Below are 20,325 nucleotides of genomic sequence, written 5' to 3' on the forward strand. Positions count from 1 at the left end.
ACACCTCCAACCTCCTCCCCGTGGTCATATGGATCAAGGTGCCGGGTGCTTTTGATAACTGGAACATCACCAACCAGACACCTCTTTTGCTCTCCATCCTGACCCAGTGTCTTGAACAGGCCAGTAAGAGTGTTATTCTCAAACCCATTGACCTTGCAGTCCCCAAACTCTGGAGAAGTCGCTCACCTATGAGCTCTGGGCCATGAACATCTAGAAGAAGCATTCTGACTCCGTTCTGATTCTGGCCCTCCAGCAAAGTGCGGTGACCAAGGAAAGAAAGAGGGCTTCAGCAAGAACGGGCCACAGCTGGGAAGGGGAGAAGGCGAGAGGCCCTTGGGGAGACAGACTTTGCCTGGAACAGAAACTGACCTCAAGACGCCAACACAACTTCACAGCGCGTGCGAGGCTTAACTGACGCTGGTGACACTCAGCCCTGCCCAGGTGAGTGGCCGAGAGGGCTGGCACTGGCAGCGCAATGCTGAGCCGGCCCCCGAGTGGGCCTGGGCAGCGTGTGAGCATTCAGCCTCTGCGGCGATTCTCCAAAGCCACGTTCCTCCGGGAATTCCAGCCAGGAAATGGCCCTGCTTTGGCGGAACCTGGCCAAAGCTCCCAGTCCGTCCCTCCGCTGCGTGCCACCCAGGGCCACCCCAGCCCGTTCTGCCCCTGAAGGAAGTGATTCTCCCCCAGTCTGCAGTCACCTGAACCAGGAAGAGGAAAGAAAGGCTTGCGCCCTTGTTTTTTCTCCACTCATGCCAGCGCCTGGCCTGGGGAGGGAGCAGGGAGCACGACGACTCCACGGTCATCCTGGCAGGAGACAAAGGTCGGAGCTTGAGGTGGCACCAACGGGTCATGTAACTGGAAAAGCCAGGCCGAGGGGCGCTGCCCACGCACAGGACCTTCCGGGTCTGTGACAGACTGCGGGTACATTCACGTGGGGTGAGCCCTCCCCCTGCTCTTGGCCCATTTCCTGCACCCCTACTGGGTGCCAGCCCTGTGGGCCCAGCACACGTCTCGTCTCTGCTCTGTCCTGCTTCCCCGGCCTTGCTCACTCCTCAGCAGCAGGAGTGGCACAATCACAGGGGCACAGAGACAAACACACTTCAGGCCCCGACCTCGAGGCGCTCCCGGCCTTACACTGCTGAGCCAACAGCCACCTCCCCAAGAAAGGGACAGTCCCAAAGGCTCCACGTTGCTTTCCATCTTCCACCTTCATCTCAGACCTGCTTATGAGTCCCTTGCCACGTGCTGGGCCCAGTGCTGAACACTGAGTGGGAGATAGAAGGGTTCATAGCACCAGGCTGACCAGCGCTTCTCTAGCTGCATCTAACCAGGCCCGTCTTCAGGGCAGCCAGGAGCCAACGCCGACCGAGAGAAGCACGGCCCAGCCTCTTCCTGGAGGGCTTGGCAGGGGTTAGGGGTATTGACTGGTCCTGGGCCATCCCCCTCCTTCTGCCTGAGCCCATGGGTTCTTGCTAAAGACCTTTCTTTCCTTGGGCACCACTCTGCTGGCAAGGCCTGAATTAGAAAGATTCTTCTAGATCTTCATGGTGCAGAGGTCCTGGTCGAGTAACTTCTCTGGAGTTCAGGGGCTGTGAAGGTCAGAGGCTAAGGGCTGCTGGTTAGCAGTGGGGTGTAGGTCCTGGGCTAGGGTGAGAGTGGGAGGCCCGGCGGCAGTCAGATGCCCAGCTGGTGTGACCCAGGGACACGCCGTTACCAGCACCACTTCTGTGACCGCTTCTGCAGTCAGCGGGCAGCGTCAGGCTGCTGTCTTGGCTTTCTCAGAGGTTGGCTTGTCCTCCCCCTACACAGGTATCTTCCCCTGCCTTCTGAGTAGTATATGCTGCTCACGGTACCTTACGACAGGGGCTCATGAGAACACTCGGCCCGACCCTCCCACCGGATGAGGCCCACAGAGGCTGAGGGCACCACTGTTGGAGAGCCCTGGGCCCCTGACTCAGGACGGCCCGCTCCGACATGCCCCAGTGCCTCGCATTCACAGGCCCAGCCTGTCCCTGAGATGCACATCACAAAGGATTCATCATTTAAAAACCTGTTCACCGCTGAAACAAACAGCAGCGGGCTCCCCACGGGGCTGTGTAGGGCACTGGCTATACCCCGCAGGTCCTAGAGCCTGGCACACCTTCCTTGGCTTAAATTCCACCTTTCAGCAGCTCACTTCTCTGGCTCTCAACCTTCTCAACAGAAAAATGGTGAAGCCTATCTGAGATCATTCTTTCAAGCCCATGCATTCCTGGCCCAGGGAAATATTCAATGAACATATAAAAATTGTATTCATTACCTATACACTAAATATAAATATTAATTTTTAAAATATTATGGAGCCATTGGATTTTTAAATTTTATTTATTTATTTTTGGCCATGCAGCGTGGCTTGTGGGATCTTAGTTCCCTGACCGGGGATCGAACCCAGGCCCTCAGCAGTGAGAGCGTGGAGTCCTAACCACCGGACCGCCAGGGAATTCCCAAGCCATTGGATTTTTAACCTCCATCTTTTCCCTACCATAGCACCTGGCCTCGAGCTGAATCAGAAAGCTCCTTTCTAGATTGTTCTGAGTGTTCAGCTCAGTGCCCCAAAATGCCTCTCCTCCTTTTGTGTCCCCACGTCAGGCTCTGGGCATGAAGCTCACCTGGTTGTGAGCAGCTTCTGTCATAGCCACTGGCCAGCCCGTGTCGTTGGACCTATTTAAAGAGCTGGGCTGGGAGCCCAGGCCACGGCACATGCGGCAGCCTTGGACCTCCCTGGTCTCTGCCTGTTTCTGGAGCCCAGGAGCCCTGGGTGTTGGTGCCCTGATAGGACAGGGCTCTTCCCACCCGGGGCTGGGTCCCCTCTGTGACCCGCTGAGGCCAGCATGAAGGCTAAGCTGCAGGTTGCCTGAGTGTGGCCCGTGGGGCACTGAATGCCCCTCACCCCAAAACGCCTCAGGCTCAGGATTCCTAAGCCACCGCACCCTCTTTTTAAAACACCTTTACTGCTAATAAATAACATACAATAACGTACACATATGTCACATGGACCATTTGATATAACCTGACACACGTTAACACCTGTAAAACCATCACCACAATCAAGATAGAGACGTATCCATCACCCCAAAAGTTTCCTCTTCCCCTTTGAAAGCCGCACTCCTGCCCTTCCTCCCACCCTCCAGGCAACCACTGATCTTTCTGTCCCTACAGATTAGGTTTCATTCTCTAGAGTTTCACATGAATGGAACCATACAGGATATACTTTTTTCTTTCTGGACTCTGGCACCCAGCATAATGATTTTGAGACCCATCATGTGGCTGCATGTCTCGATCGTTTGTTGCTTTATTGCCGAGAGGGATTCAACTGTAGGATATACTGGTCTGTTTATTCATTCCTCTGTTGATGGACTTTTGGGCTGCTTCCAGTTTTTGGCTATTACAAATAAAGCTGCTAGGACCATTTGTGTACAAGTCTTTGTGCAGATATATGTATTTCCTAGGTGAGTAAAAACCTAGGAGTGGCATGGCTGGGTCCTATCTCATCTCACTGTACGATTTCTATGTCCCCATAGTACTGACAATCTTCTAACACATACGACTTAGTTTTTCTAAGTTCCTTGTTTGTTGCTGGCCTTCTCCCTCCCCGTGTGGCAGATGGTATTTTCGCAAAGATGGACACAATAATACTTCCCATACGTGCTTTTTATAGGGTGGAGTCTGGCTGGCCTGTCACCAACTGAATGCAGCGGAAATGACACTAAGTAATGTCTGAGACCAAGAAGCCTTACAGCTTGCTCCTTGATTTCCTGGAACCCTTTCTGTGGGATCCCTGAGCCTGTGGAGGAGGTCTGACTACCATGCTGGAGGGGCCACAAATGCGTGTTTTACTTGTCAGTCCCAGTTGAGCCCAGACACACCACCAAGGCACCAGACACATGAGTGAAGCCGTCTTGGACTCTCCAGCGGAACAGCCCCCCACAGCAGAACCCCCAACCCTCACCCACCATGTGGACTGAAGAATCGCCCAGCTGCACCCTGCCATGTCCCTGACACACAAAATCACGGGACATGAGAAAAATGCTGGTGAGATTTGGGGGCTGTTTGTTACACAGCAGATCCATGAGAAACGGATCTGTCTGTTTGGCTCACAGATACACCCCAAAGGCCCAGAACAATGCCTGGCTAATAGGAGGACCTCAACAAGTGTTTGTTGAATGAATAAGTGAGTGGGGTTCTACGTAAGATTTTATCAACACTGAAGAGATTTCTACTGATCAGAATTGAATGCTGGTGCAGCAGGAAGGGATCTGTGTCAGGCATGAGACTTCAAGTCCAAACACTGAGACCAGCATGCAGTATGAACTTCTTGGAATCTCAGTTTCCCCAACTGTAAAGTCAGGCTAACTCCACCTATGTCGTGGGCCGGATCTGAGGAGAATGTGAAGATGAGGTGGGGGGAGGGCTCAGCACAGGGCCAGCCCAGGAGATCCCGGAGAAGGCTTGCTACGTCTGAGTGAAACTGTGCTGCCCCTGTCTGCCACCCACACCTCATATTTCGCTGAAGGCCCCCAGAGTCCTGCTCCCCCCTCTCCTGTTCAGCCATCATCAGGGGCAGCTCTTCCAGGAAGGAAGCCCACCCCCAGATCCCTGTCTGAGGCCACGACAGCATCCCCTGGGGAGTCAACCAGGGCTGAGGAGAATCACAGTGGAGGTCCCTCTCAGACCTGACCCTGTGTCCATGGCCACCTTGGGCCAGTGCCCACCATGGCTGCCCCAGAAGGAGGGCCAGCTCTGAAGACCACCGCCCCCTCCCGCCCCGGCCTGGCTCACATCAAAGCTCTTCTCCCAGGACAGAGGCCAGTGTGGCTTTCACTTCCTGCCACGGGTTCAGGGCCATGTCCTGACCCCATCACGGCAAGATGGGCCTGCACAGTGATAGAGGCCACAGCTCCAAACAGGGTTGAACAGGGTCTTGGGCAATGTCTTATGAAAGGCATATTAAGAACCTGGCTTTTCTCACACTGCGCTCTGTTCTCCTCCTCTCAGCCGATCAATCTCTGACACTTCCTGGGCGGGGAGTGGGGATTAACTAAAAGCAGCAGCTCAAGGTCTGCAGCCCTTGCTCACTTCTTAAATATGGCAGCCGAGGCCACTGGCATTTCCTGGGACTGAAGTGTGTTCACTGAGCAGCGGAGGGAGAGAAGGTCGGGAAGAGAAGCTCCTGGTTGTGTGTCCCCAAGACCAGCCTTGAAGCCTTTAGTCCTTGGGACAAGCTCCAGAGCAAAGACTAAGAACGAATCCACAAATCCCGGTGCCTCAAGGGGTCCGAGTGACAGCTAAGAACGCTGGGCTTCCAAACCCACATCTGTCCCTCTTTCTCCTCTCTTCCCGATTTCACTCCCTTCCTCCCTACTGCTACAACCACCCCTAAGACCCCTAGAATAAAAAGAGTATCTGCTAAGAACAGAGGTTTGGAAACTAGAGTCACTGGGGATCAAGTCTGGGCTCTCAAGTCTACTAGCCAGGAGATTAGAAAAATCCTTAGTCTCTCTCATCCCCATTTTGTAGATGGGGAGACTGAGGCTAATAAACACCACTCACCTAATGAGGGTTGTTGGGAGGATCAATGGGCTCATGCAGGCAAAGCAATTAGAGTGCCTGGCATAGTCCAAGTGGTAAATAAACGTTAGCTGAGGTGATTACTGCTCAAAAGCAATTTACTATGTGCTCACACCTCAGTCATCCCAACTATAGAACGGGTGTACAAGGTTTTTTCTGAATAGGGAAGAGGTTGGGCTCTGGTACCTGCTTCCTAAACAAGCATCAGATATGTGGAGGTGAGTCCTGGAGGGTGTCTTGAGTATTTTCAAACTAACCAGTCCTTCCTCTTTTCTCAGGATAATCAGAACATTAATACACAGTGGAGTCTACTGAGAATTGGACCCAAAGCATTGAAGGAGACCCCAGAAAGGGTAATTGTTTGGGGGGCCATGGAACAGATTCTGGCCTGGGCAGGCGGAAAGGGTGACAAAGGGGGCCTGGGGAGACAGGACTGGACTGGCTGCCTTTCCAACTCATAGAGTCAAGGGCCCAGGGCAAAAACCCCAGACAGGGAGAAGAGAGAGGACATCAGTCACTCGGGTACAAAAACCTATAAAAAGCAAAGGAGTAAAAAGGGACAAGGTCGATGCCATGTGTTGTCAGTCAACAGACACCAGGACTCTAAGCAGATTCTGGATATGATTCCATTTAAAATGCTCTCTGTGGCAGATCCTCAGTCATGGCTGCCAAGGAACCCCACCTCCCTGGAACCACAGCCTCCAGAGTCTCCGCCCACATGATGCTGGGCTTGGTCATGTGACTTGCTCTGGCCAATGAGACAATAGCAAACATAAAGCAGGAAGTGGCTTGAAAAGCATCCCTGTAATGCACTGCACTATCTAAGATGCTGAGGATGGGGGAACCGGTCATAGAGGGACTCTGAAACTTTTCTGGAAATCTCAAACTACTCCAAAGAAACACCTGTTAAAAAACATGTGCATTAGGGCATGTGCTCTTTTTTGGGAATCCAGCTGCCACGTGAAGCAGCTAACCTGCTAGAGACACACAGCCCAGCCAGAGCTGCAACAGAACAGCAAAGATTCTGGACAATTCTTCCTCCTGACCATAGATTATTTTCAGCTGGATCAAATCTGGACTCCGAGAAGCTTTCAAGGGGCATCTGTTAACTGTGAAAAACAGTCGGTAGTATATTAGGAAGATGTTCTGTCTGTAAAGTTAAAACTCTCTGGAAGCTTCCACCAAATTCTAAGATGTACCAGCTAAGTGTCTTTAACATCAGGGCTGTGGGACAGAGGGGCAGCAGCCCCCAGGGCATCAGGCTAGATGGCCTAAGAAACAGTGGAAGCTTCTATGTATGACTTACTTATTGAAGAGGAGCACATAAATTCAACCCAGGGCGATAGACTGCTCAGAAGATGAACAAGTCTTTGATGCAAGGAATGAGACAAAGAGTGGAGCGCGGATGTGGGAAGGGAAACAGGAAACATTAAGTTGCTTTTCAAACCCACACAGCTCTGGAGACAAGGATGTGTGTGTAAAAAAGCAGGTGGGCGGAGCCATCCCAGCATCGGTAACACATCATTCTATTCAACAGCCACTCAGGCCACCTACCACCCCACTGCCTGCAGGACTGGTTACACTTGCAATGGCAGCCAAAGCATGGCCACACCTGCTAGGAACCTAAAGGACACTGGTGTCCCCTGCTGCTCAAGGCCTAAGACATTCTCTGCACCCCAGAACTCTTCAAGCAGAATATCTGTGGCGTAGATTCTTATCTGCAGGCCTGGTTGGTCATTAAAAAATATATTATTCAACCAACTTGCATTGAGTATGTTGTGGGTTTCTGGGCAGGGCCTGGGTTCCACTTGCCTCTGAATTATCTGAGCCACAGGCACAGGTTCTATTGTGGGGAAGTTTTCATGAAACATTTGTTGAATGAGCAAATTAAATCATAAGGCTCAGTTCCTGCCAGGAGCTCAGTCTAGGACAGGTGACTCATTGTGAGGCAGGGAAAAGGCCCCAACAGGGCTTATTCCTTGTGCTAAAGAGAGGAAACTTGGGCATCATTTCTTCTCCGCCGTGCTCACCAATCATCGACTTTGTTCAGATGGCGAGGCTGGATCTGTGTTGGGTACTGTGCCTGCAGGAGCCTGGCAAGTGGCAAACCAGGCAGGAAACAGACGCCCCTCAATGTGTGCTGGGTCCTGAGGGAGCTCAGCATCTAGGGCTGTGAAATCCAGGGAGGAGGGGCCCTTATTAGTTTCTTCCTGCTGCTGTATCAAATAACTACAAATATAATAGCTTTAAAAGATACAAATTTAGTATCTTATAGTTCTGGAGGTCAGAAGTCTGAAATGGGTCTCAGGAGGCTAAAATCAAGGTGTGGGCAGGGCTACATTCCTTCTGGAGGCCTTAGGAGAGAATCTGTCTTTTCCGGCTTCTAGAGGCCACGCACATTCCTTGGCTTGTGGACCCTTCCTCCACCTTCAACACCAGCAATGGTGGATTGGGTCCTCACGTTGAATCTCCAGCCTCTGTTCTCTGACTTTCTCTATCTCTGACTCTTCTGCCTCTTCTTTCACTCTGAAGGAACCTTGGGATTATGCTGGGCCTACAGGATAATCCCTCCATTTTAAGGATGTCTGATTAACAACCTTAATTCTCCTTTGCCACGTAAACTACCGTATTCACGTGCTCTAGAAATTAGGATGCAGACATCGTGGGGGTGAAGGGGTATGATCCTGCCAACCGCAGGCCCCGGACCCGTCAAGTGGAGATGGTCCAGAAAGATTCCTGGAGGAAGCAGAGCCTGAATCAGGACTTGGAGGAAGAGTGACCATCAGGAGGCTGGGGGAGAAGGAAGAGCAAATGCAAAGACTCAGAGGAGAAAGAAGGGAGAGGATCCACAGGCACATCTAGGAACCACATGTACATAACATGTGCATCCACGTGCTAGAAGGAGACGAGGCTGCAAAGGCAAGGAGAGGGTGGGAAAGGGACATAGGAACATCTTAAACACCTCACTCCTGATACTGCTTCCTCCTGCTCAAAACCTCCATGTCCCTGAACTTCAGGGTACAGCCCTTGGGGTTTACCATGATCATCTCCCACCATCCCCTGAATGCAAAGCCTCCACCTTCCCACCCCTATACACAGGCTGGCCTTCTTGCCTTTGCTCAAGCTATTTCCCCTGCAGTAATGCCCTCTCTGCCCCTGCCAGTGTCACCTAAGGGCTCCAGAGCCACCCTGCTGAGGTCTGAACCTGGCCCTAACCAGGTACTGCCGTGTAATCTTGGCACATTCACAGCCCACCTCATATTCTTGTTGTGAGAATTAAAGGAGCTAAAGTGTGTGGCATATAAAAAGTGCTCAGAAATGCTAGCTGTCACCACCACTACCACCAACAATAACATTTCAGGGGGTCCAAGAGGAAAACTATTTTCATAATAACACTCTGACATTATTTGCCTGTTTTACTGTGTTAGTATTTGCAATGCTGGTGCAAAAGCAATGCTGGGTAAAATGCTGACATCTTAGCAGAAATCGTAACAGTGGCATCAAACTGTATTAGTAGTCACTGAGTTCTTTACACAATGCACTCATAGTTGAAAGAAAGGGGGGGACAGTTTTACTTAAGAATAACCTTGATGAAGCAGTAAAAATAATTAATTCTATTAAAACTTGATCCCCAAGTACATATTTTTTAATAAAATGGGAAGTACACTTAAAGTTCTTTTGCTGCATACCAAAGTACAATGGCTGTCTCAAGGAAAATCATGTGTGCAACTGTTTGAGTTGCTAGATAAACTAGCCACTTTTTCGTAGCTCACCATTTGTACTTGAAAGAAGGGCCAACGTACAAACTATAGTATCTGGCAAACTACTGAACTAAGTGAACACATGAAGTAAGTGAGCCTGTTACTTCTAGGAAAACAAATGACAGTATTTGTTGCCAGTGATAAAACTTGAACTTTTGAGCAAAAATCCAAATTTGGGCAAACCTGATCTGCCACTATGATTTTACCAGCTCCTCAAGACTTAAAGACTTTTCTAATGAGATTGGTGGTGATGTTAACAGATGTGACTTATTGATGTTGGATAATGAAATATGCCAAGATTTGGAGGATGTGCATTGCTCAGTGAACCAATATTTTCCAAGTGATCAATGTTAGATTTCAAAAAATCATGTGTGGGTACAATAGCCATTCAAAGTACCAATTAGACCAATGGTTCTGTCCATCCTAACAGAGCACAAAACCTTCACTGGATAATTCCACACTCAGCAAACCTCTAAGAAACTACCAGTTGGTGAGTTAGTATGAAGTCAAAGAAAAATATCCATAATTATCTAATAAGGCAATTAATACACTCTTTCCTCTTCCAGCTACACATCTGTGTGATGCTAGACTTTTCAACCAAAACAACAAATCATAGTAGCCTGACTGAAAGAGTAGTTAACGAGAACTCAGCAGTCTTCTATGAAGTCAGACATTAAAAAGTTTTTGCAAAATTGTGAAACAATGCTGCTCTTTTCCCTCAAATCTTTTTGTTTAGGAAAATACATTATTTTCATTTAAAAATAATGTTAGCATGTAATGGGTTTAGTACTGTCATTTTTAAATAAATTGAAGATTTAGATACGTTTTTGTTTTTAATTTCTCAAATAGCAAATACTGACAGATCTAAACCATATAAACAACAGCTCTTTGGGGCCATCAATTTTGTAAGAGTATAAAGTGGTCCTGAGACCAGAAAGTTTGAGAAACGCTGACCTAAGAAAATACACAGATTTACACAGATCTTTATAGTGTAGTGTTACGTAACAGTAAGAATGAAAAGAAAACAGTGGAAACAACTTAAATGTCCATTAATAGGAAAGTGGCTAAATAAATTATGGTGCCTCCATTTGGCAGAACATTATGGAGTCATTAAAAATTACGTTTTCAAGGAGTATTTATTGTTGTGGGAAAATGCTCAACACATTCGACATGCCATTAAGTGATTAAAATAGGCAAGAAGCGAATTTTCATGATCATTGTTTCTGTAATGCCTTGATTCTGGGAGAAATCAATGCAACTGAGGGGGCCTGGGGAAATCAAGACACCCCAGAGGGGTCCCACGGGCGACAAGCTCACCACAGGTGTAGGGCTGTGGTCATGCAGGGACTGTGGGGTAAGTTTACTCACGTGACAACACCATTCGTTATTAAACAGTCATTCAGGGCTTCTGCCTTTAAACTCACGAGGAGACCAAAATCCCAAACCAAACATTCCCAGACTCGTCCCCACAGAAACAAAGGAAACTTCTAAACCCCCATTCTCGCCAGACTTAATTCTTTTCGTTGCTTTGATGTTGGAACCATCAATGTTTGCGTGTTTGCTTGAGTTCCTAATCCTCTCACGTGCTGAAGAATTCCAGTTTCAACCAACCCCAAACCAAAGACTGAGGGTGGGCAGGTGGGGACCGGCCAGAGTGGAAGTCTTTGGGGGCTTTGCGTTTTCCCACCGCAGGGACGCTGGTTATTAACAAGTGTTGCCCAACATCTGCCGCGTACTTGGCTTGTGCATTTATTCTCGTCCTTCTCATTATGGGCATATAAATCCCTTTTCATGCCCCAGCCTCCTTCTGCCCACATCTGTCTGCAATTTACTCACCATGTGCTGTGGCTGGGGAGGAAGCATCTTATTTATGACTTTGTAGAATGCCAGGCAGGAAGCTTGAGGTGCTTGCTACCTTGAACTTAGATGGGCTCAGGGGGTCTAAGGTCTGGGCTACCCCAAATGGGAATCAGGCGACCAACATCTCCAAACAGATCTGAGGAAGCCTGCCAAGCCCTGTCTCATCAGATAATCACTAAGTATTTGCACTAATGGCACTTGGCACTGGGCCAAGCACTTTATACCTCATTTAATCCTCGTGACAACCTGTGAAGTAGCTACTACTATTGGCCTCAATTATAAGAAAAGTAGGTATTGTTATTGTTGCCTTCTGCAAAGGAACTGTGGTTCAGAGAGGTTAAGGAATTTGCCCCAGGTCACACAGCTAGTAAGTGACAGAGATGGGATTCATGCCCAGATCTGACTCCAGAGTCTGCTGTCCCCTGACTGAGCTAGGATGGCCTCCTGTCTCTCTTGTCCAGGCCAACTTCACCCCTCATGACCTCATCCAGAGGGGAGATGAGGTGTTTAGTGCAGTGGAAAAAGTTTCTGACTCTGCTGCTAATTAGCTCTATCACCTTGGCCAAGTTACTTAACCTCCCTGAGCCTCATTCAGCTGTCTCCACCTGTGAAAGGGGTTAATACCTTCCAGCAGGACTGGGGTGAATGGTAGACCAAGTGCACAGAACAGTGCTGGAACACAGTAGGTGCTCAATAAGGCTTTCCTTGAATGAATACTGACGAGTCCTTGTTGATGAGATTATTGTTCCTACAAAGCAGTTGCCTTTGGGGGATCTCTGGGTCCCTGAGCAAGGCCCTGAAGACCTTTGGGGATGGATAAGAAATCGTACAGCACAGAGTTGGGAAGAAATGTCTGCATAGCTCTGTGCCCTGTGGGCTAAACAGAGGAGGGTGCACATCATGGTTACCGCCTTCACAGACACGACCTCATTTAATTCACTGTTACTGTCCCATCACTCAGATCAGAACACTGAGGTCTGGAGAGCCGTCTGCCCCAGGAGCTGGGCAGTCGGTGGGTAAATGAGCCTCTGCTCACTCCCTGCCCATACCCCTGGGCACAGGAACAGCAGAGAGAGGTATTCCTCCTCCTCCCAGGTCCAGAAGGGGGAATACAGGTGAGAATTCTTTCCCTGGCCCAGGACACAGAAGGCAGGTGACTCTGTCCTGGAATGAATACCGGCAAAGGAGGCTGAGACAGCGTCTGGCTGCTTCCTGAGGCAGCCTCGACTCTCTGCAGGATCGCGAAGCCTGGCGAGACCAAAGGACATCAGCTCACACGGCCTGGACCCAGCAACACGTGCCCATGGGAGACTCCTGAGACCTGGATCTCCTTCCTGAGAAGGGTGGGGATGTTCCAAGGCCCCCGGGAAGCTGGGAGTGGAGGGAGCTTGTATAGATCTGCCTGGACCGCAGGAGGGTTGCATAGAGAAAGCATGCGTGCCTGGCACAGTGACTTCTGATCACACGGCGTCAGCTGCACCGTGACACGGACCACCTGCCTGCTACGGCCTGAAGAGACCACCCAGAACACTGTCTAGGTGGCCCCACCGGAAACAAAACCCCAACAGGAAAGTGTCTTCCCAGCTTTAAGAGTAACATGTACTGCTGGGAAGAACGCAGACAGGGGCTGGAGCACCTGGGTGAGGGCGCACCGGCGTCCCAGGCTTCCTGGGGGACGGGTGGTGGGGTGTTGGACAGACAGCTGGCTTAGCCAGTGTTCTGCGGCTCACTTCACACCTCTAGTCAGGGAAGCCCACAAGGACAGAGCCGCCTAACCATGCAGCACAATCCCCTCTCCCTCCCCGCCCAGTTAGCCTTGTAGCTGGGACGCGGGTGCCCAGCACTCCCTGCGGCCACGCTCTTGCCAAAGGGAGTCTCTGACCCTGAATTTTGGCTCTTTCCCTGGATCTTTCACAGGCCGAGGGGAGCAGAGATGCCCACCAGCCTGAAATGCGCCCCTGGGATGGTTACAGAAGAGAGAGACAAACAGATTCTTTAAGCCACCCTGTTTTGGGGTCTTTACTACAGCAGCCTGAAATCAACCGAAGGAACAAACCTGCTTTGGCCTCAGAAATGAAGTCTTCCGAGAGTATTTATCGTTCTAGTAAGTGGTAAGTGGAAAGGAGGGTGCCAAGTCTTCTTGCCCTTTCCCCCCCTAGGAGAATCAAAGACACTAAGAGGGGCTCAAGAGATCAAGGCAGACCCCACCCAAGATATTTTCTCCCCCAGCGTTTCACATTGGAGGACTGGGAGGGGATGGCTTCCAACCTTTCTCAAATAACCTTTTGAGACACAGTGCGGGCAGGTGGCTCCCAGGAGAGATGGGTATGGCAGCGGCCAGTACCCCAGGCCAGCTCTAAGGAAAGCAGCTGACACGTGGGCCCACTGGTTTCCTGTCTCCTAAAGCAGTGTCTCTCCTAACTCCTCCCCCCACCCAGGGCTGGATGCCGCGCTCCTTAGAGGGGAGCTCCTGCAGACCAAGCAACGAGAGAAGAGGCCTGAGCCCTCCCCTGGAGAGCCCACCGCGGTGAGCGTGAGGGAAGTGGGGGAGGGATGTGTCCTCCAGCACAAAACCCAGCCTCCCCGCACTGTCCTGTGAGGGGAGGCGCCGCAGGACCCTGAGAGCTCTGGGTAAGAGGCACCCCAGCTGCTTGGTCAGCATCCTCGTTCAGCAAAGATAACTACCTGCCATTCCCACCTCAGAAGGAGGCGCCATGACCGGCAGCGATGGAGAACGTGAGGCGGTCACACTGCGGGAGGGAATGACATCTGCACCCGACCCAGCGAGACGCAGGATTCCACCCAAAAAGGAAGGGGCAGCCTGGGCTGGGGGGCTGGGCGCTGGGAGACTCCCGCGGCCGCATCACTGCCCCTGCAGAGGCAGGACCCTGGCTCCTGGTGTCCTTGTGGCCCCAGCTGGGGCCCAGGCGAGGGAGGGGAGGGAGCTGTCGCCGACTTGTCACTCACCCTGCAGTGCTTCTTTGGCTCTGGCTAGCTCCTGTTCCTTCTGGGCCAGCTGGACCCTGAGCTCGGTGGCCGCGAGGACCTCGGAGGACTTGCCGCCCTGCGACTCCTCCAGGTCCTTCATCAGCATCTCCTTCATCTGCCGGAGAAGGTGGACTTCCTCCTGGAGCCGGGACACTTCCTCCCGCAGCAGTGCTAGGGGAGAAGGGCACACAGTTAGAGCGGGGGACGGTGGCTCCCGCTCGCTCACTTTTCTGGGGACAGTTTGAAGGTGCTTTGGCTTTCCCTGTTTGCTCTGCGTTCAGGGCCTGTCCTACTATGCGTAGGAAAACCCCCAAACGACCTTATTGCAAGGAGGCCCCGCCCCAGCCCTGGACCCCACCCACAGTCTGCAGAACACGCCCGGTGGGACTCCCTGCCTCCCACCACACTCTCTAGGGCTCTCAGGGGTCAGCACTGCAGTCTCAAGCCAGCAGCACTCCCAGTTACGCTTTACGTGCTTTACGTTGTTTACCAAAACCTCCGGAGGCAGGATGCTTCACCCCCATCTCACAGACTAGGAAGTCAAGCCTCGCAGAGATTAAGAAACTCCACGAGCGCATAAAGTGAGTAGGTAGCAGAGGTGGGATGTGAACCCAGACCTGGTCGACTCCAGGCACAGTCAACGCGACAGTGTTACTCAGGACAGCGCACACCCAGGCCGAGATGCTCACCTCACTTAGAGACCGATTAAAAGAGCTTCTGACGTAGAGAATGGACTTGAGGACAGGGGGACGGGGAAGGGTAAGCTGGGACGAACTGAGAGAGTGGCATGGACATATATGTACTACCAAATGTAAAAGAGATAGCTAGTGGGAAGCAGCTGCATAGCACAGGGAGATCAGCTCGGTGCTTTGTGACCACCTAGAGGGGTGGGATAGGGAGGGTGGGAGGGAGACACAAGAGGGAGGGGATATGGGGATGTATGTATACATATAGCTGATTCGCTTTGTTATACAGCGGAAACTAACACACCATTGTAAAGCAATTATACTCCAATAAAAATGTTAAAGAAAAAAAAAAAAAGAGGTTCTGAGATGCTCATGGAAGCAGGTCCCGGAGCGGCTGGCCTTGGCCTGCATCACTAAGCCACGCATCGCTCTCTCCCTCTGCCCCACCCTCCTGCACGCGGGCCCCTCTCTGTGCGACGGGCCAAGCTCCTTCCAGCCTCAGGGCCTTTGCCCCTGCAGGGCCCTCCACCTGCGACACCCTTTTCCCTGTTCTTCCAGTGACACAGCCGCCCCCCGACACCACCCTGTCCCGTGCTCCCATGGTAGCGGGGGATGCAGTCCTCGCCTGTGAGGGTCAGAGGGCACAGCTGCGGCACTGCTTTCGAGGCCCCAGGTCTCCGGTCTGGCTCCCTCGCTGACCAGGAGTGCGGTCACGAGCAAGTCCCTTCCCCTCAAAGCCTCACATGCCCCTTCTATAAAATGGGTCTAACCCTTGTGGGGTTGAGACGCAGGAGGAAGCCTGGTCCAGGGGATGTGCTCAGCGTATACAGCAAGCGCTCAGTGCCGGTGAGACGGGGGCTGCGTCTCCCCAGGCGCCTGACCCTCTTAGCGGCGCCCGGCGTTCTCTAAGGTGCTACAACCTGCACTCCTTGGGGACACGAAGGCAGAGCCAGGACTGGGGTGGGGGGCAGGCCTCGGGGAGCAGAGCTGAGGCCTCGGGGACCCAGGGTCCCTCCACCCCCAGAAGCCCGGGGAAGGGTGGCACTGGCTCCAGCCCCTGCTCCCTGGTCCACCTCAACCACCTCCTCTGAGGCCACCTGGGCCCAGCTGCCACCCACACAAGGGGAGGCCGCCCTGCCCTCCCAGCTCCTCAACCCCCACCCAACCTCCCCACAAAAGCCTGAAACGCAGGGCGCAGGGCGTCCCACCTCACTCCTGCACTGAAAACCCTCCCTGGCTTCCCACCAGCTGCCCCAACAGCCCCTCTGAGGCCTCCCTCAGGCCACCTGTGGGGGGACTTCCAGTTCTGGAAGGTGCTAGACTTGTCCCGCCTCAGGGCCGCTGGAAGAGCTTCCTTCCTTATTCACAGGTTCCTCCCTGTCGGGCAGTCTCAGCCCTACTGTCACTTCAAGAGCCCTAAAGAGGCCCTCACCCGTGGTCCACTTCTGACAGCAGTTTGGACAACCCACCCCAAACCCCTCATTAATGTGGGAGGCCCACCCATGCGTTACCGTGTGTGTGCCCAGTGGGCACAGCTCCCTGAGAGCAGGCCTGGTAGCTCTGCTCTAGCTCATCCGCTGAGGGGTCTCAAGTGCCCTGAATACTATACGATGACACACGACAATCGAATGATCTCCTCCAGCCATCGGTCCACCCAGCAAGAGTTCATGGGCACCTGCCCCAAGCCAGTTGCTGCTGAAGGCACTGGAGACCCCTGGGTGAAGGTCACAGACAGGTCCCACCCTCAGGCTGGTGCTCCCAAACCCCACAGTGAACACGGACTGAAGAAACCCAAACCTGCACCCCGGGGAGGCAGGCTGTCTGCAAGGCACCTCCTGGCTGCTCTGACATGGGCAGGCTGAAGTGCAGGCTGGGAACTGCCCAAGTCTCTTAGCAAAACTGCAAAGTAGGAGGTTTGCACTGGGGGCCCCTCCCCTGCCCTCATTCCAGACAAACATTTGCAGGTCGCCTATACTGCAGGCCTGGCGCAGGGTGTTCAAAAAGAAGGGAACTCCCTTGGCCTTGAGAAGTCTCCAGCAAGTGGAAGCAGCACACGCAAGTAAGCATAATACAAAGCAGGTGTGGCATGTGCTTGGCGCACAAGAACATTTGAAATGGGCCTCGGAAGATGGCAGGGCAGTGAGCAGCGGGGACAGTACGAGCAAAGGCAAGAAGGCTGGAAAGGTCCCTGGGTGACCAGTGACCAGTACCAGGTGAGGAAGAGCAGGGAGGAAGCCAGGAGAGGTACGACAGGGTCAGATTATAAAAGGCCTTAACCTCGACCACCACTCTGTGCCCGCAGCCCTGGCTCGCCATCTCTAGCAGTACTTAAGGCTCTGGAATTTTCGTTCTTGCTCCCTGCCACAGACTGAATGTTTGTGTCCCCACAAAAATCATATGTTGAAACCTAATGCCCCATGTGATGATGGTACCTGGAGGTGAGGCCTTTGGGAGGTGATTAGGTCATGAGGGCGGAGCAAAACACGCAGCAGAAAGACAGCTGTCTATTAACCAAGGGGGAGCAAAACACGCAGCAGAAAGACAGCTGTCTATTAACCAGGAAGAGGGTTCTCACCAGACACGAGTCTGCCAGTGCCTGGCTCTTGGACTTGCAGCCTTCAGAATTTTAAGAAACAAATTTCTGTTGTTTATAAGTCACTGGCTATTTTTGTTCTAGCAACCCCAAACGGACTAAGACACCCTCCTTCCTCAATTCTCCCCAGTCACCCATCCTGCCGGGGACCTGTCCTCACTCAACTGTCACCAAACGGTTATTTCACGATAAGGTGTGAGTGACTGCTAAGCATTCCTATTTATATTTACATTGCTAGGCAAGTGGAAGCCAGGGCTGTTTGATTTTATTTTAGGGGCATGACTTCTGGGCTTCCTTAAACTGCCCAGAGGAAGCCACTGAGGTGGTTTGCGGTCTATGCAGATGGCAGAGGATTCCAAGAGACCTGGCTTCGAATCCAGTCCTGGCCAGGGCTTTGTTGTGACCCTGAGCAAGCCCCAGGATTTTTCCGGCTCTCAGTTGCCATGTACACTGCTTGGGGACGATGTCATCCATTTAGGGTTGCCAGATTTAGCAAAATAAAACAAAGCGAAGCAAAACAAACCAAAAAAGCCCAGGTGCACAGTTAAATTTGAATCTCAGATAGACAACAAATAATTTTTAGTATAAGCATGTCTTAAATATTGCATGGGATGTACTTGTGCTAAAAATTGATTTGTTGTTTATATGAAATTCAAATGTAACTGGGCATGCTGTGTTTTATCCAGCAACCCTACTTCCATTGCAATGAAACGGGGCCATCGTGAGAAAGGGCTGTGCTACGATATTATCTCACAGGAGGAAGGAGGGCCTGGCACAGCCTTCTCTGCCCCTTGCTCTTGGACGAGAGCAAGACGGGGCTGGGTGCCCCTATCCTGAGCTAACAGTGGCAAAGGCAAATTTTTCCTGCGCTCACGTTGCTAATAGGTGTACCTGACACCTAGGCCCCGCCCCTTGAGTCAGGCTCTGAAGAAGCAGGAGGGCAGGATACCCAGTACAGCTCCTGCAGGAACCAAGTCTTAGGAGACCAGGCTGGAAAAACAACTCCACAGAAAGAGAGAGGCTTGTCCAAGCTTACTAACTGCACCTGCCCTGGCTGGACTAGATCTCGCACAGCCTGGACCCTTCCAGGGGCAGAGAGGGGTGACAGCCCTGGGACTGCAATCACAGAGAGCCTCACAAGACTGAAGCCCATTTACAGGCTTCAGGACCATTCATTGGCACTTCCCCTCCCGGGGCCTCAGTGGCCTCACCTGTGAAATGGGAGTGATGGGAATGAGACACACAGGTAATGCACTTAAACGTGCTAAGCACGATGAGTGCTGTGTGTGCCCTCACGCCCTCAACTCCTCTTCCCCTCAAAAGGGGAGCGACCACATTCCTCAGAAGCAGTGAAGAAGTGAGAGTTGGAAGACTTGGGTTGCTGTCTCAGAGGGATTGCTACCTCGCTGTGTGACCTTGGGCAAGTCACTGTCCCTCTCTGGGCCTTCATAATATCAGTGCCGTTAGAGGGATGCACTCTTCATGAATCTAGATGAATGCTACCAATTGTGCATTTCCCCGCTTGGCGGGACGGGGGTCCCTGCTCTGGTCCACAGCCGCACTGCTCAGTGACGCAGCCACAGGCACATGTGGCTACTTAAGTGTAAATTAGTCACAACAAACAACTCAGTTCCTCAGGCACACCCGTCACATGTCAAAAGCACACAGACCACCCCGTCGGGGCACGGAGCTCCTGGTCAGTGCTCGCCCAGGGGCACGAGGTGGGGAAGGGAAGAAGCGGGGTTTGTGAAGCAGCTGGCGCAGCGCGGGCTGCACACACATGGACAGGAGGGAGCCTTGTGCCAAAGGCGGGAGAGCTGCTGGGGAAGGAGGCACATTCCGGGAGAAACCGCACTGGCCCTGGCCCAGGGACACAAAAGGGAAAGATCAATTGTGTACCTTTCTGCTGACGCTGGGCAACCACGGATCTTAGGGCAGGGGGCTGGTGGTGGTAAAAGGGCCTGGCGCCAAAGAAGCCACAGACCCAGCAGAGCTCTAGACCATGGAAGCCGGAAGTAAGCATTGCCTGGGAGACGGCAGCTCTCACACCCCCGGGAAGCCAGCAGTTACCAATGATGCTGCCCTGGGGGGAGCAGGCAGGCCACACAGTGGAAGCCCCCAGAGGCCTCTTCCCAAGCGCGAGGGGGGTGTGGCATACCTACTCAGGTGACAGAGGGAGCTGGGGAGACCCTGCCCCTGCCCCTCTGTAGCACATCTCCTTTTGTTTGTAAGAGCAGCGAGTGCTCGGCATTTTAAAAACGCCATTTCCTGGCCTCCCTTGCAGCTAGAATTGTCTGTGTGACCCAGTTCTGGCTGACGAGATGTAGGAGAAAGTCCCTGAGGAAGACTGCCCTTTAAGAAAAAAGGGCTTTGCCTCCTCCGTACCTTCTTGTCTGGAAAGTGGACTTGTGGTTAGAGCTGTGGCAGCCACGTTGTAACAAGGAGGCAACATGCACAGGGAGCAAAAATGATGTCAAGGGGAGAGAACAGAGCCTGGGGCCTGGCGAGCACAGCTCAGCCCTGCACCTGCGTCTCGAGACCCGGAGCAGCACCAGCTGGGCAGGGCCACCTGGCACAGGAGAGCCTTTAATTTCCCTGCTGATCTACCAGTTCTCCAGAACCAACCACGGCAGTGCATGCTACAGGCTGAGATTGAGTTCAGGTGGCTGCTAAGGGCCAGCACCTCTGGGGTCTGCCCTGTGGCCGCCTCAGCTGTGAATTCTGGGGAGCGGGAGGAGGAGGAGGTGGGGACTGTGGAGGAATCCACACAGCGCAGAAGGGAGGTGACCGCTCCTGGCCCTGGGGAAGAGCCCCCAGTTTTGTGACAAGT

General features: G+C 52.4%; 1 protein-coding gene across 5 annotated transcripts in view; it reads right to left on the reverse strand.

Annotated features, from left to right (window-relative positions):
- The window catches only part of KAZN (kazrin, periplakin interacting protein), a 468,988-nt gene that overhangs the window by 110,404 nt on the left and 338,259 nt on the right, over positions 1–20,325 (reverse strand). For all 5 annotated transcript variants that reach the window (XM_082417173.1, XM_082417176.1, XM_082417175.1 and 2 more), the window contains one exon: positions 14,196–14,387. In XM_082417173.1, the coding sequence (XP_082273299.1) occupies positions 14,196–14,387 (192 nt within the window). The remainder of the gene's footprint in view (positions 1–14,195; positions 14,388–20,325) is intronic.

Source organism: Balaenoptera physalus (assembly GCF_965194825.1).
Source record: "Balaenoptera physalus genome assembly, chromosome: 1".
Classification (NCBI taxonomy): Eukaryota; Metazoa; Chordata; class Mammalia; order Artiodactyla; family Balaenopteridae; genus Balaenoptera; species Balaenoptera physalus.